This window comes from Tyto alba, unplaced genomic scaffold (assembly GCF_018691265.1).
Source record: "Tyto alba isolate M040663 unplaced genomic scaffold, T.alba_DEE_v4.0 Super-Scaffold_11, whole genome shotgun sequence".
NCBI lineage: Eukaryota > Metazoa > Chordata > Aves > Strigiformes > Tytonidae > Tyto > Tyto alba.
Genome location: NW_024881273.1, coordinates 11,672,827 through 11,688,471, shown reverse-complemented (window position 1 = coordinate 11,688,471; position 15,645 = coordinate 11,672,827). Strand labels below are relative to the sequence as shown.

Sequence of the window (15,645 nt, the reverse complement as noted above, 5' to 3'; positions counted from 1 at the left end):
CACACAGGAACTGCCACTGCGAAGATTTGTAACCCAGCGCAGGGGTCTGCAGCACATCAGGCAGGCTGGATGGTGAGAAGGGAATGAGTGATTCTCCCAGGACTTTATTTCCATTAACAACTGCAGTTATTTTAGGAGCTCGGCACAATGGGGAGTGCATTTGCAGGGGCTAGTCTGATCCAGGAAAAAAAGTAGATATGTTTTTTCTTAAAAAAAAAAAACAAACAAAAAAAAAAAAAAAAAAAACAAAAAAAAAAACCACTATAGCTTGATTGGAAAAAGACTGGGTTTTGTTTTTCTGTTTTTTTGTTTTTCCTTAGCTGGCCATTCTTCTGACACTCTGGAGCATTTTAAGGTTTTTCCAGAAAATGAGGAGCAGCAGCCCTGCCAGGAGCAGTTACTGAGCCGCCAGAGCTAAAAGTGGCAAACGCACCAAAGATTTCCAAAAGCCGCAGCTGGAAATACCCGAGCTCAGCGCCTCAGGAGAAAGCACGGGGAAGCCGACTGGGGCTCTGCACGATGCCTTCTCCAACCTGGGGGTTTCCATTGCTGTCTCCTCACATTGGAGGAGTCTCACATTTAGTAATGACTCTGTGCAGCCATGGAAAATTGGGGAACGGGAGGAGGATGGTCTCAGAGCAGAGCAAATGGGGTGCCTGACAGCAGAGGGCTTCGAATTTGGGGTTTGGGGGGAAAATGCTGGGGATGGAGATTGGCCTCAGATGAGGATGCAGGAGCTTGTTGTTTTTCCTGAGCCCCACCTGAAATCAGGTCATGATGCTCTGAAGACAAACCTCTGCAGGCGCAAGGCTTGTGGCACATGCCCAGCAGTGTCCCCAGCCAGCCCAGATGTGTCTGCCAGATGCAAAGACATGTTAGGAGGGCTTGCAGCATTACCAGCATGAAAAATCCCCACATCTCACGTGGCAAGACCTGGATCCACCAGCTCTTACTTTTATTATAGGCAGCTTGAAGGTTTGGAGCCCATGTGTGTGGGCAGAGATGGAGGAAGAGGTGGGCAGGGGCAACAGGGTGTGCAGGGCAGGGTGAGGAGGACTAGGGGAAAGGAAGAGGAGGAGAAATGCCAGGGACCATATGGCAGCCAGACCCTCTGTGCAGAGCAGAGACAGACAAGGGGAGAAGACACCCCACAGCGTGGGTGGAGAGGAAGAACTGGGAGCAGACCAAAGGCTAGGAAAGGAGGACAAGAAGAGGAGCTGGGCAAGGAGACCAAGGCTGTCCCAAAGCCTCCTGTCCAAGTCTGCCTCACTGCCATGTGTTTTGGGCCCACCTCTACGCGTGGATAACCCACCAGCACGGCATCTATTCCGCACATGCCATTAACTCAGGGGGAACAGCCCCTTTCTGCCTCCCAGTGTGGGCTGGGCACCAGCACCAGTCCAGAAGTCAGTCTGGAGGCTCAAACATGGCAGGTGAGCCTATGTGGTGCCACGTGGAGAACTGCCCACATGCCTTTGAAAACCAACAGCAAGGATATTGCTGGGGAAAATAAAGTGCTTTAAACTGACTGCTCAGGGATGTGACATCAGGCAGGGAGCAATTACGAAGCTGCAGAATAAAGATTGACCATCTGACCCCAGTCCAGCTCCCAGGTGGGGACTGTCTCAGATGGCCGCATGATGTAGTAAAGGGTTATTTTTCAGAGGACCTCTTTGGTTCAGCTCCCTGGGGACTGAGTCAGTTGGTGGACCCGGGTGAGCAAGGCAACTCCTGGCACAGAGCACTTTCCCTGGGGGCATAAGCTGCGGGGACCTCTTGCTTGGTGTGTGTACAGCCAAGCCCTGGATGCTGAGCAGGAGAACTTTTGACTTTCACCTCTCCTTTTCTCAGCTCCCTGCCTCTAAACCAGGGGGAGAAGCTTATCGGTGTTTAGCCCTCTGTCTAGTGTCCAAAGACAGTCCCAACAGTCTGACCCATGGGCTCAGCACTCGCCCACATATGGGCAAGAGGTTTGGAGAAGGAGTTGTGCAGATGGACGCTGCAGAACAGCACCAGGAAACAGGCACTCACCTCACCCAGAAAGGACCAGGAGCTGCTCCACGCAAGGGATGCTGGAGGGCCCCATGTGGGATGAGTTTGACCAATCTCTACCCTGATGCCAGGGGATGGTGCAATCATGTCAAGGATTGGGCATGCCCTAGGGATGTTTGCATCACCAGCACGTTTGCTTTAACCCCTTTTCACCTGTTCATGACCACTTGAGCATCCACTGGAGCTCCTGTTTCCATCTCCTGGGTGCTTGAGCATGAAGGAGCAGGACTGGCCAAGCCACACCAGTAGGAAATGGTGACCCATGCTCCTCCACGCCTGAGCACCCATGTTTCTGTGTGTGCTGCTCTGACAGCCACAGAAGGAGTCGGTCACAGGAATTGCATTGCTTCTCAATCCACGGGGGGAAAAGAACAGCCTCAGGGCCCAGCTGGGTCCAGGGTGGGTGCAGTGGTGTGATCACCAAACACCTCCAGGAAGACCTGCAACAGTATTTCCTTCTCATTTTCACCTCTGTGGCTAAGAGCAAGCCACATCTTTTCCCCTTTCCCTCTGTCTGTGGCCACCAGCCCGCGTTTGCCTGCTGCAATACAAGAATTGAACCCCCCCAGCCCCGTCCTCCCCACTGGGTCCCACTGTCTCCTGCATCATCACTTCCAGTGAGATGCTATAGCAAGGTTTGGTTTGGTACATCTTCTCAGGGCAGTCCTGAGAATTATTTGCACAGGCAGGCTGAGCTCAATTTCAGCTGAGCCCGGGTGTGAGAATGCCCAACCAGAGAAAGACAGCACAGAGCAGAGAGGATTTCAAGCCAAGCAGTAGGACCCATATTCAATGAGTTCAACAATCTAACCCAAGAAATTAAAGCATGTGGGGGAAACAGGGTAAAAAAAGTGAGGGTAGAAAATCAGCTGAGTTTCCCAAGCCTGTCTTTACTCATTGAGCAGGAGCTTCAGCCATCCCCACAAACAGAAGAGATGAACAGAGCAAGAGGACAGACCCAGAAAACAGAGCAAACATGCGTGGTCTTTAAAACTAGAGCCTGGAGAGTACCTACAGTGTCTGACCCCCTCTGCAGTGCTCAGGCTGGCTCACAGGTAACACGATCATCTCCACAAACCCGTGTGGCCAGTAACAAAAGCAGGAAAGTATCTTCCCACCTTCCATAAGAGGCTTTGTCTCTCCAGACCCAGGAGAACTCAAAGCTTTTTGTCCTGGTCAGTGGGGAGAAAGCATCGCACCAAGACACCAGTCTCCTCTTTTTACACAGGTGCCTGCAGGTGAGTGAGTAAATATCTCTCTTGTAGGGTGTGTGTTTATGCAGATCTTAGAAGTCTCTGGTTGACCAGCTCAGATGGAGACCTACGTGTCTGAATGAGGAGCCAGCAAGGGCTGCTACATTTCCCAGCAAACTTTCATCCCTTTAAAATGCTCTTCTGCAGAGGGGCCAGTGCCCTTGAAGCCTTTTCAGCTGCAGTGATGGATCAGCAGGTCCAAGCCAAGACCCCTCTTGATCTTCAAGCAGTAGCCCTAAAGCTGCTTCTCAGGCTCCTCGCTGTGCAGGAGAGAAAGCAAATAGAAAGAGGATTATCTCCTGTGAGATCAGTCTGCGACTACACCCAAAGCCCCCACGCTGGGTCTGTGGGTCCATGCACCCTGAAACCGCCCACACAGACCCAGAACGTTGCCCAGCCTGCTGTGAACAGCCCGGCTGGAGCCTCAGCTGGGGGGAAGCACACGCAGAGCGGTGGTGCTGGTGACCACTCCCGGGAAATAACTTCCCTGACATGCAGACACCTGGCAGCAAATGGGTGCAGGCACAGCAGAACCCACTCCGCTCGTCGCCAGAGTCAATTCCTGGGCTGTAATGAAGCTGCAGTAATAAGTGTGTCCATAATTCTCATCTAATTAATGCTGTACCGGTGTTTCAGGAACTACTACTTTATGGCTTAGCCATAAAAGTTGACATTATGTTAAAACATGATTTGCAAGGACTCCCATCCTACTTCCTTCCGCTCTACCTATTTTGGAAAAGGAAAGACTGGCTGTATTATCAGACTTCCTGCAACAACACTTTGGTTCCCTGAAAGAACATCTAGTTAATTAAGTCAATTGTTTGCATTCAAATGGCAAATTAAATTAAATATGTTGGGCAATAGCTGCAAGAGCCATCCAATATATCCATCCCATGTCTGATCCCTGCACAGTTATCAGGGTGCTGCTCAGGCATTGGGTGGTTGGCACTTTTGTGGGGCCAAAAAAAGATTTTAAAAATTAGTTCTGGAAAACACAGTAATCTGGAGATCAAAATTCTACAGTCACATCATTTAGGGGGATGAGCTTGCCCAGTCAGGGGACAGGACAGCTGGAGACAGCAGGAATGTCACCCTGAGCTCCACATCATCATCCCACAGCCCAATCCAGCCCAATTTTTGGCACTCAGGTCTCATCTTTTACCCAGAACCAAACAGCTTCAGAGCTGGTCAGAGGGCAAAAGGAAGGAGCTCTTCCCTCAGCTCAAACATTAAGACGATGGGCCTGTCCCCAAGACATGGAAATTAATTTTTCTCTTGTAGTAAAACACAGGACTCATCTCCAGTGCTCCCATGAGGACTTTGGCCTGTTGCACCTCTGTCCCACGTCTCCTGTAGGCTCAGTGCCTGTGTCCTGGAAGACGTTGCCCATGTCTGCCAGCCAAGCAAGGGGCAGACTCCTTGGTGTGTCAGGAGTGAATCCCTGGGGTCTCCATTCCAACCCTCCCTCAGACCAGCAATAGTGCCAGCAGCTGCTCAGGTCAGCCGTGACTTTGTTGCCTGGCCAAGTCTTGACCACTTCCAACAGTGGAGACTCCCTGTTCCTCTGGGGGCCTGTTTTTCTACTGTATCAGCTTTACAATGAAGATATTTTACCTGTTGTCTAGTCTGAAGGTCTGAAAGTTGTCACGCATTGTGGCTGTTTCCCCTTATTTTGTCACCTGGTGCTACCAAGAGTTTGGCTCCATCACTTTTGCAGGTGTCCTTCCTAAAGTTGTAGGATGCTGTTAGAACCCCCATCCCTCTCCTGCCCCCCCCCCCCCCCCCCCCCCCCAGGTTCTGTGTCTGAGGTCCATGACCACCTCAGTAGATGCTGCAGGACTCCCTCCAATTGCTCCTCATCCCTCTTGAGCTGGTTGGAGGGAATAGGGTAGAAAATCAGATGCACTCATCCAAACATCTAGTGTAAAGCACAGGAGCCACTTCAAAGAGCAGAGTGGTGTTTGTTCAGCTCTGTGGATCGGCTTTCGGCATCTGAGCCCATTGGCTGCCGAGCTGTTGATTTGCCCTGCACCAGGAGGTTTGTTTGGCGGTTTGTGACCAGTCACTGCTGTCATCAGTCCCAGGAGCAGGAGGTTTCACCCGCTTGTCTTTATCTAGAAACACTTGTGATTGCGTTGGGGAGAAGAGGGCTGCTACACCGATGAACTGACGCAGGGGCTGGGTGGAACTTTCCATGAGAAACACAGTGTCTGAAATAATTGCCCCATTAGTTCAGGAAGGGACAAGAAATTACTTGTAAATGGCTCCTATGCAAACAACCCACCCCTGGTCCCCACCTGCTCCTGCTTGTCTCTTCTCCCTCCCCCCCACCTCCCTCTTCCTTGCCCTCTGCCAAGGGATGAAGGCAGGGAAGAGGGGGGGATCCTGGATCTTTCCAAGGTGAGAATCCAGTTCATCACCCCCATCTCTGCCTGTGCCCTGGGCCCAGCTTGGTGGTACCCAAAGCAGGGTGGGGGATGCTGGCAGTAGGTCACTCTGGGGAGAAGGTCCTCCTCGTCCTACCCCTGCAGATCTGCTCAGCATCAAAGAAAAATATCTTTCACCATCCTTTTCTCCAGCCCTCCCCAGTGCCTCAAGGCTGGCTGAGAGTCGGCATTACTTGCTTCCCTTCCCCAACACTGAGGAATGTGTGAGCTGGATGAGCTGAGTAAAAATGACCTAATGCAGAGAGGAATCAGAAAATGAGCAATGAGAGGGTCATAACAATGCTTCCCGAATGAGTTAGCGGCACCCAGGGGACTCTTACCACCGCTGGATTTCCTGTCCTGGCAGCAGCCTAGCTTAGCTTATTTTATTTCATTGACAGACAGCATGTGAGTGACTATTTTTATTTTTACTTCAAATGCTTTTTATTTTCTCCTTCTTTGCTCCCTTGGATTGTTTAGGAGTGACATTGCTAATGCCAGACACAGAGGTTGGTGGCACTTGTCCCTGCAGTCTCAAATCAAGGGTGCATCCGAAGGGCATCAGTGTCTGCAGCTCTCCTGGGCAGGATGACACCCCGCACAGGGCAGTGCTGAGCTGGGCACCCCCCATCATGCTGCAGAGACACCCCTCAACTGTCCTACAGGGCTTTTCTGAGCCCCAGGGTCACCAGCTAGAAGGATAAGAGTCCTCAAATGCACCTCTGCACCCCCTGGCCCTTATCAAACCCAGTGGAAGCAAAAGTCCCCAGACAAACCCAGACCAACCCCAATTTCTATTCCTGCTGTGCAGACGACCAAAGACTGGGTGTTCCCGTGGCGAGTCTCTGCCCGGCTTCTGGGCACCTCGGCTACCCAAATAAGAGTTCGGTGTGCTCCTGATAAGCCTCAGTAACTTTCTGAGCAGGGTTAAGTGACTCGCACAGCAAGTCAGCTGTTTCACCAGGGCAGAGGAATTCTTGTGTCTGCAGTTTCAGTATCTAGCTGTTGAGCTATGTTTAGTCTATGGCTATAAAGTAGCCTTGTTTCTATTCTAAGAATATTTGTCTAATCACTGGTCCAAGGAATTATTTTGCTCAGTAGAAAGTTATGTTTATTTGGATAAGTTTATACTCCAGGATGGGTGCCTTGGAAAAGCCCAATAAAGGCTGTGCATTGCTGGAGTGTCTCAGGGTATGGTGCACACCTGTAAAAAAGGCAAACATTTTATTTTTACAGAAATAAGAAAAAGGCTTTACGCTCACGGTTCCTAGCCAGCTCTGAAATGAGGCCCCCTTGCAACTTGAGTGCAGCTTGCTGCGAAGAGTTACGCTTCCCTGGATGCTGCAGATGCTCGTCTGCACGCAGGTGAGGGCCAGTGCTGGCCAAGGCTGGGCTCACAGGAACAACCCTGGCGTGGGATGCCCACGCTGTCATTAACTCCTCCCAATAAGTCTTCATCCAAGAGGTGCTCGTCAACTTGAACTGTATTTTCATGCTCTTTTTAGAACTTCATTTGCTTTTGTAAATCACAGATGACGCCAGCACCCATCTCTGGCTGCTGTGTTAAGAGGCTGATAAAATACTGAGCTGAGGGACACCTGAAGGGTCAAGGCCCATCACCTGGGGCAGGTAAGACTGAATTACCAGCCTCCCCGTGTCTCTTTGGTGCGAGGTGTGTGAGGGAGCTGTAAGGTTAAACCCAGTGCCTTGGGATGTTTTTCCAAAGAGGGTCACAGCATTTTCAGCATTTTCTGGTGATTATTCCCATTTTTCAATTTAAAACCCTGGGGTGGCTGCCTTCAGCTTGGTGAGCTTCCTCCCACGAATGAACTGAGAGCATCCGCACCTTGGTGGACTTTACCCTGTTTGCACATGACAAACACATCTGAGTTGTGACTACTTGCAACTCAGCAACGACTAATTTTTAGCCCTGAGATAAATCCTTGTTATCTGCCGAGATAAGGTCTGTTACAGCATCCTCCCCGTTTTGGAAGGTGCCCGTTTCCGCATTGGGAAATTGCCTTCGGCCTCTGTGGGAAACCGCAGCGCAGCAGCAGCGACGGCCACGGGCAGCTGCCTGCACACACACCTGAGCTTCAGGATGAGCCTGAGACAGGCAGCGACTCTCGCTGCCACCACCCCGTGTCACCCACCACCTTCATGGCTTCCCTGGTGGTGGCTTGGGTGCAGGTAACGGCTTTTTCTCTGCCAAAGGCCACTTGTCCCTCCTCAGGGCCATCCCCAACCAGACGACCCCCCCTCCCTGTGATTTCAGTATTACTGCCGAGGGAACATCCCTCCAGCTGTCAGCGATTCTGGTTGGTTTGAGGTTTTCTCGTTTTCATTGCTCAGGCTTGTTGCGTTGGCATCGACAACTCAATAATTTCTTCTCTTCGCATCCCTTGCAGCCTGTTGGATTTTGTCCTGGCCATCTTATTTTGTGCTAAATAAGGGCATTTCTGTCCCCCTTCTGCTTGTGTTGTAAGCTCAGTGGCCCCATAACAGCCTTGGCAGCTCCCCATCCCCTAATCCCCTCTGCAAAAGGAGCTGCTCAGGGCAGTAGGGCTCTATCTCCATCCCGACCAACGTACCCCTGGAACAACCCCCCTCCATGAGCTGACGTCCCCCCATCCAGATGCTCCACGTTTCTCATACCCTTCACTCTGAACCACAAAGTCTTGGAGAAAATGGCACAGGTCCCCTCCTGCAGCATGGAATGGACAAAGCTGGGGCTTTGGTGTCACTGCAGGGTCCATAATGAGACCTGCCCTGCTGCAGAGGGCACTGGCTGTCCCTGGAAAACACAGGACAAGCACCCGTCATTTCCACCTTTCACCCCAGCCCTGCCTCTCCTAGAAATCAAGCGCCTCCCAAGCACGTGGGGATGGTGTTTGCAGAGTGACTCACGTCAACCCAGCAGGCCGGCAATAAATTCTGTTACAGCAATAACCAAATTTCTGTTGTTCACGCAGCGCTATCTCTATTTTCTCCAGGGAGTCACCCCAGGTCCCCATTTCTCCACCTTTTGCGTGCGCTGGTGGCTCTGACTGGCTGCAGGCAGGTCAGTGGTGTTTGTTCAAAGCTCCCGCCCCGTGTGTCCCACAGCAGCTCCAGCCCTTGCTGCCTGCCCTGCCGGGCGGGCTCAGAGAATCCACGTAAGCAGGTTATAGGCTTGAAACCAGGCAAGGTTCTGTGGGTTGGATGCTGCTGGGTGCCACCAACAGCCAGAGGAGACCTCACTGGACAGGGCAGGGAGAAGGCAGCGGCGGGTACCAAGCTGCCCAGTACCCACACAGCCCCCAGAGCCGAGTCCCCCTGCATGCTGCCCCAGGGACACGGAGAGGTGGGGGACCAAAAAAGCGACCCTGTAGTAACAGTTTCCTAACACTGATGGCTTAGGAATGAGGGAGGGGAGGTCAAGAGTATGAGGGTGATGGGGATCAGTGAGGAAAGGGCAAGAAAATCTATCTTGACTCCAGATATGAAAGGAAACCCTCCCAGCTGGGAAGGAGAGGAGGTGGAGGCTCTCAGTGACACCAGGAGGAGGAGGACGGGGGCAGCGCTCACGGGGAGGCTGCACCGACCTGCTGGGTCCCAGCAGCTCCAGGGTTGGTGACAGGGTCGCAGCCGGGACACCACAGGCCTAAACCCTGGGATGTCAAAAGCATCCCCAGGAGAGCCACACAGGCATCCCACCACCCCTGCTGCCTCCAGCCAACCCCCGAGGGGTCCCCTCAGCTCTGCCTCAGTTTCCCCACCTGGCCATCACCTGCTGGGTGTATAAAGAGGGAAATACAAGACAGTTTCCCAGAAGAGATCGTGTCTGCTGGGGAGAGCCGTGCCCGGGCAGGATCCCTGGGCTTCGCCAGCAGAACCCAAGCGCCCCACCGCCCAGCACGGCCCCGGGACACCGTAAGCACACCTCTGAGCCATCCGAGGCCGAGCACAAGCAGGCGACAGGCACAAGACATTTCAGCTACCGAACACACCACGAGCGGCCTTTACAGACGGTTTTCATCGTACACCAGAGCTGCCGAAGCGCTGCCTTTGCTGGGGGAGCAGCAGCCCTGCCAAGCCATGCGGCCAGGACCTGAAATAGCACTGTTGGGCTTTTTGTTGCTTCTTTTGGCGTGTCCCCAGAGGGACCCAGAGCTGTACTAGGTCACTCATGCTTCTGGGCATTTCCATGTTCAGAGGCTCATGCCCTGCTGTGCTTAAACAGCGAACGCTATCCCTGGGAACAGTCTCATTTTGGGCAAAAATTTCTGTGTTCCTGCAGGGCTACACCCGGGCTTGGCCTCAGGAGCATCTGGCAGCTGCTCCATCATAAAAACCAGCTCAGAAATTCATGGAACCAGATTTTCCCATCTTTAGCCATGCAGTCACAGGATTTTATGCTCCTCGGTGAAGCCGGGTTCGCCCGGCTCTGCCAGTGCTGAGAAACATGCCACGAAGAAAAGGCAGCTACAAGAAATTATATTCTCCTTTTATTTACCTATGACCATGACAATGTATTTTTGCTAGCTGCAGAGATGCTTTGCACTGTAAACTGGGCACCTGGAGGCAGGCAGTCCGTCCAGCTCTGCCAGGTTCAGCAATAACCCCCGCTTCTCAAAACACAATATGGTTATCCAGAGTAAGGAGAGTGTCTGATTCACAGAGCTGCTTTTCTCCATCACCAAACCCTCCATCGTCAGGGCATGATATATACACCCAGGCTCCCCCAGCGGCCCGCTGCCAGGGAACGCGTTTTGTCAGATAAAACCTGCTAACTTAGAAAATGTTGTACGCACTCAGAAAAAAAAGGCATCCACTCCATCGGAGAACTCCGCCGCAACACACACAAATATTGCACTTGTAATTTCAGAACGGGAAAGGACACGAGGATTTCCTATTACACAGCAACGCGTCCAGCTATGGGAGGTCAATAAATAAACCAAGGGTGGGAGCAGGAGGCGGTTGGCTTGCACACCCCCAGCGCAGGGGAAGGACCCGGCTTTCGCTGCTCCCAGGGGGACCTGCCACGAGCGAAGGAAGCACCGGGCTCCTGCGAGAGAGCTGCTGCGGGGCAGCTGGGAGGCATCGCCAGCACAGGGAAGCACAGCAGCATCGTGGGGCTGGTCCAGTTCCGAAGTCTTTTACCCAGGGACGATGTTCGTGTCGGTGCTGTTGTCCCCTTGCCGGAGCCCTGCACAAGTCCTCCTACTCCTCACCGAGCCGGGATCACTCGTCGCCTCCCAGCAACGCTCGCAGCTCGGGCGCCTGCTTCACAGTAGTCTCGTGGGAGCTTCCCTCCTGGCTGGCATCCATGCCGAAGCCACCCCGAAGGCGTCGTACCAGCGATGGTGAGACGGGGCGAGGGAGCAGTACCAGACTGCTTGGCTTGTTGGTCCCCTTGGCCTCATGCTCGGTGCCTTCAGCTGCCCCACACCCGGCCGCTGCAGGAATATGGCTTGGGGGCACAAACGGCAGCAGGAAGGCACGCTCCCGCTGTCCCCCGGGAAGGCCTCTGCCGCCCGATTTCATGTAAACACACAGCTCCCAGCCTGCCCCGAGAGTCCTTGGGTCTACAGCGGGGAGCTGGCTTTCTTCTGGTTAATTATGTCTAAGTACAAGTCAGAGCGGAGGAAGCGGGGGTACGAGTCCTTCTCCATGAGCCCGTAAATCCTCTTCTGCGCCAGGTCAAAGCAGCTGCGGGTGATGTTCTGCAGGTTCTCCTTGGTGTGCTCCCGCGTGTAGGAGTCCAGGTTGACCTGCAGGCAGAGAGAGCAGCGCTGGTGAGCAGCTCCCCAGGCAGCTGCTGTGCCACGGAGCCGCACGCCAGCGCGGCAGCCAGCCCTCACCTCCTTGCAGGACTGAATGGCGATGTACTCGGCGAAGATCTTCTTGGCTTTGGAGACCATCTTGGACTGGGATTTGATCTTCTTGAACTCCTCACAGGCCAGCCAGAACTCCAGGTTCTCCTCGCTGAACTCAGTGCGCAGGAAGGCCCTGAAGGCAGCGAGCCCGTCTGTGGGGACAGAGGCACATCTCTACTCCCGGCTCGCAGGCGGGGAACGGCCCCATGAGACTCTCAGCCCAGCAACCTTGCGAAGGTGCAACCTAAACTACCTCCCTGCTCCGTCCCCTAAAAACCCCTCGTGAGCCCTTGTGCAAATCAGGCAGCGATGGCATTGCCGGGCCAAGCATGGCGACACAGGCCACCTGTGTGCTGAATCCGCAGTCCTCAGCCTGGCTGCGTGCACGGAGAGCCAAGAGGGAGGCTGGGCTTGGAGCGGGGGCAGGAGCGGGGAGGGGACCCCTTGGCCATCCCTGTGGTGGCTGGGTGTAGGACACGACCACGATGCAGAGTGCATCAGCTGGGGTACGGGAGAAAGGGAACGGCCTAAAGCAGCTCCTGCTTCACAGACCCAATGCACAGCTCCAAATCAGGCACAGACACGAATTGCTGCCTTCCCCCCCCGCGGCCGGAGAGGGGCTGCAGCCCCAAGCCACGGTCCTCCCCAGCTCCTACCACAAAATCCCTCCCTGGGCCAGGCAGGACCAGAAGGGGTGCAGGCAAGGGGCAGCCTCATTCCTCTTTGTCTACCCCCAAACACCAGAAGGGATTAGCAGAGGAAATCCCAGCTTTATCCACACGCGTGTGGGGATATTTCCGCGGCAGCAAGTGGAGGTGGAAGAGACGGGCAAGCACTTACATTTGTGCAGCAGCAGCTTCTCCAGGGAGTCCCCCCACTTGAGCGCTTCCTCGGGAGTGGGCCTGCAGGAGAAGGACAGCGCGTTGGCAAAGCGAAGCTGCGAAAGCCGCGTTTGCTGCCTGCCACGGCACAGCACGAGCAAAACATTTCCAGCGATAAAGCAACGCTGCGTGCCCCGGCGGGGCTGGCCCTGGCTCCCACCTCGGCACCGCCGCTGCCGGAGCATCTGCAGGCAGAGCCAGGCTCTGCAGGAAGGAAACCTCTGCCTCGAGACTGGCAGGAAGAAAATCCGATATCAGGAGGTCTGTGTGGCAGCTGTGCCACCTGGGGTGTCTGAGCAAGAAAAGCTCCAGACAATGCTCAGGAGGCTGCGAGACAGCGGGGATATCAGCCGCCCTGTTCAAGCAGCTGGATAAGCTGCTGGGCACAAGAGTAGGGAGGGCTCGTCTCCAGCTGCTGGAGCATCTCCAGAGCAAAATGGTTTTTCAAACCACCCTGTGGCCAGTTAAACTTTCACGTACAGGCACTGGGAGAAAGCAGCCATCAGGGAAATTTCCAACCCAAGCTGCCAGTGTGCTGCCTCCCAGGCACAGACCTCACACCCACCTGGGGGGGGGGGAGGAATTTTCAGCCAACAAATGTTTTTGATGCTCCTCCAGATACAAAAAACTGTGTGTCCACATCTTCCCTGAGCAGGGTGACCCCAGCCTCCCTGGAGGTGATGCTCAGCCCAACCGCAGCTCAGCCCCAAGCCCCCACAGCCCCCGATCCCCACGCAACCCTCTCGCAGCACCTACTTGAGCGATTTGAGCACTTTGTCCAGCTTGCCAGAGGGGTTGGCCCCCGGAGACTCGTTTCGCCGCCTAAAAATCCCCAGCCGGTTCTTCATGTCCTTGGCTCTAGAGGGAAGAGCAAGTTTTAGCAGGTGGGCGAGGGTTTGGGAGGGACACCCAGCAGCCTGGAGACCCGCCGGCAGCCTCGTCCCACGCGTCACCCCGCGCCCACCACCTACTCCTTCATGGTGTGCCGGCGCTGCAGGCTGCCGTTGTGGGGTCTCTGCACGCCCAGCAGCATCTCCGCGTGAAACTCCAGCGGCTGGGGCTTGGAAAGGTCACGGAAAAAGGGCATGGCTGCTGGGACGGCCCGTGCAGCGGCTCCCGGCGCGGCCAGACGCTGGGGTGCTCTGACGCCGGCTCCGTGCCGCGCTCCCGCCCGGTGAGGCCAGCGCGGAAGTGGGAGGGCTCAGCCCGGAGGAGCTTTAAATGCAGCGTGGGGTGAACGAGGCGCGTGTGAGTAAGGGCTGTGTCAGCCCCGCTGCTATTTCAGACGGCTCCGCCGTTGCTGGGGAAACTCGAGGAAAGGTGGAAAAATCAGCGCCGAGGGCGGATAGTGGGGCCTTTCAAGAGACGGCAGGGAAAATAATCACGGCGGGGATTTACGAGGGCCGTTTATAGAGCGCAGGCATCCCGGGGAAGGCAGCGGGGCTGGCGGCGGGGCTGAGCGGAGTTAGGAGCAGAGCAGGGACAGCAGCAGTTCGCCATGTCCCCACTGCAGGGACAGAGCTGGGAGCCCATGTGTGACCCGCCAGTGCTCACGCTTCCCCAGTGCCAGCCTGGGACAGGCATGGCCGTGGGGACATCTCCAGAACGGGGTGGTTGGGACTGGCAGCGTGCGGCACCAGGGGGTGCTGGGGCATGGACACCCCACGCTGCCACCCTGGACGGGTCCCCCGCTCCACTGTCCCTGGACGGACAGACTGACATACACCCAGACACAGGGCTCCCGGTTCCCCCGGGAAACTGCCACCAGGACAAAGTGGGACAAAGATTTTTGGCAAGTGCCATGGGAAAATGAGACCCCCCCAGCCCCAGCCCCAGCCTGGCTCTGCAAGGGCTCACAGGGGCCAAGGTAGGGGGGGCAGGAGGTGGAAGAGGTGACGGGTAAGGACGGACGCAGGCGATGCTGTCCTCTCGTGGCACAGCCCCTGCATGACACCATGGCACAAAGGGCTGCAGGGCACACACAGGGTGGCAAGGGATGCTCATCCTGCACCGAGGCTGGGCTGGCACCGGGGTGGACGGGGTGCCAGGGTGGCACGGCCAGGCCACCCCCTGCGACCTCCCACAGGTCCCACACCAGGGGGTCTATCCCAGGAGGCTCAGAGGAGCCACCTCTGCCTGGCCAACCCATGCCCAGGGCTGGCTAGGGACACGAGGGACAGGACAAGGGTGTAGCCCACCCTGAGGGATGCTATCTAGACCCACAGCTCTCTCCAGTCCAAGGAGGGTAAAACACAACAATCCACTGGGAAAAAAAAAAAAAAATAGCTGCGAGAACCCCAGGGCTCAGTCCTGCAAGGTGCTGAGCACCCTGAGCCATGGAAGGATTTTGGAGGGTAATCACCCCACCCCTAGTCCCTGGTGCCATTTGTTTCCTTGTGGGGGGGCACGGACGGTGTCACTGCCTTCACATCGTCAGGGCCGCGGTCCCAGCAGGAGACGCGTCCCACTGCTGCCAGCTGCCAGGCACCCGCTCGGCACTAACGTGGGAAAAGCGGATCCAAACACAGAGCCTCACACTCCAAACACCATCTGCCTCCCATTACCGGCGCTGCCAGAGACGCCGGCAGCCGAGGGCCAGCCACCACACGGGACGGGCCATCCCACACAGCCCCGAGCAACAATTTTAGCAGTGTTCCCAGTTTAGCGAGGCAGCCGCCGCAGCTCGGCACCCAGCGGGGCTTTCAAAGCACTGAAAAGCCCTTGTGTGTGTCTCCAGCACACGTGGGCTGCCTCCACCCCTACGGCCCTCTGCACAACACCAGTGGGCAGCCCTGCCCCACACCAGGCTCAGGGCTCGCAGGGGATGGCGGCTCGTGGGCAGATTTTCCAGCTGTAACACGCCAGCAAGCACCACCTAAGGCAGTTCCCCAGCTTAAAACCTGCTGCTCCCCTTGCACACATTCATAAATAAACAGCAAGAGGCATGAAACCGGGCTGTGGCAGCCACGGGCACGCATAGCCCCCAGCTATGGCCGATCTGCAGTATAAAATGCCACAGGAAAAATAACGTTTTGTAAAAAATTACTGGTTTCTGTCTGGAGTTGCCCCTATAAAGTGATCTGCCCCCAGCATCCCGGCACAGCCACGAGGCCACATCCAGCACCATCACCCTGCGCCACTTCCAAACCATCCCCTGCAAAGCTCGTCACCCTCC

At 55.4% G+C, this 15,645-nt stretch overlaps 1 protein-coding gene across 10 annotated transcripts in view; it reads right to left on the bottom strand.

Annotated features, from left to right (window-relative positions):
• Positions 1 to 10,205: 10,205 nt before the first annotated feature.
• Positions 10,206 to 15,645, bottom strand: part of RGS3 (regulator of G protein signaling 3) — a 69,844-nt gene continuing 64,404 nt past the window's right edge. For 9 of the 10 annotated variants that reach the window (XM_032999848.2, XM_032999855.2, XM_032999892.2 and 6 more), the window contains 4 exons: positions 13,227 to 13,328; positions 12,430 to 12,491; positions 11,575 to 11,741; positions 10,206 to 11,484 (listed from right to left, as the gene is read on the bottom strand). In XM_032999848.2, the coding sequence (XP_032855739.1) occupies positions 11,299 to 11,484; positions 11,575 to 11,741; positions 12,430 to 12,491; positions 13,227 to 13,328 (517 nt within the window). In that variant the 3' untranslated portion in view covers positions 10,206 to 11,298. Of the gene's footprint in view, positions 11,485 to 11,574; positions 11,742 to 12,429; positions 12,492 to 13,226; positions 13,329 to 13,441; positions 15,644 to 15,645 lie in introns of those variants that run through there. The other variant, XM_032999897.2, reaches the window with a different exon arrangement.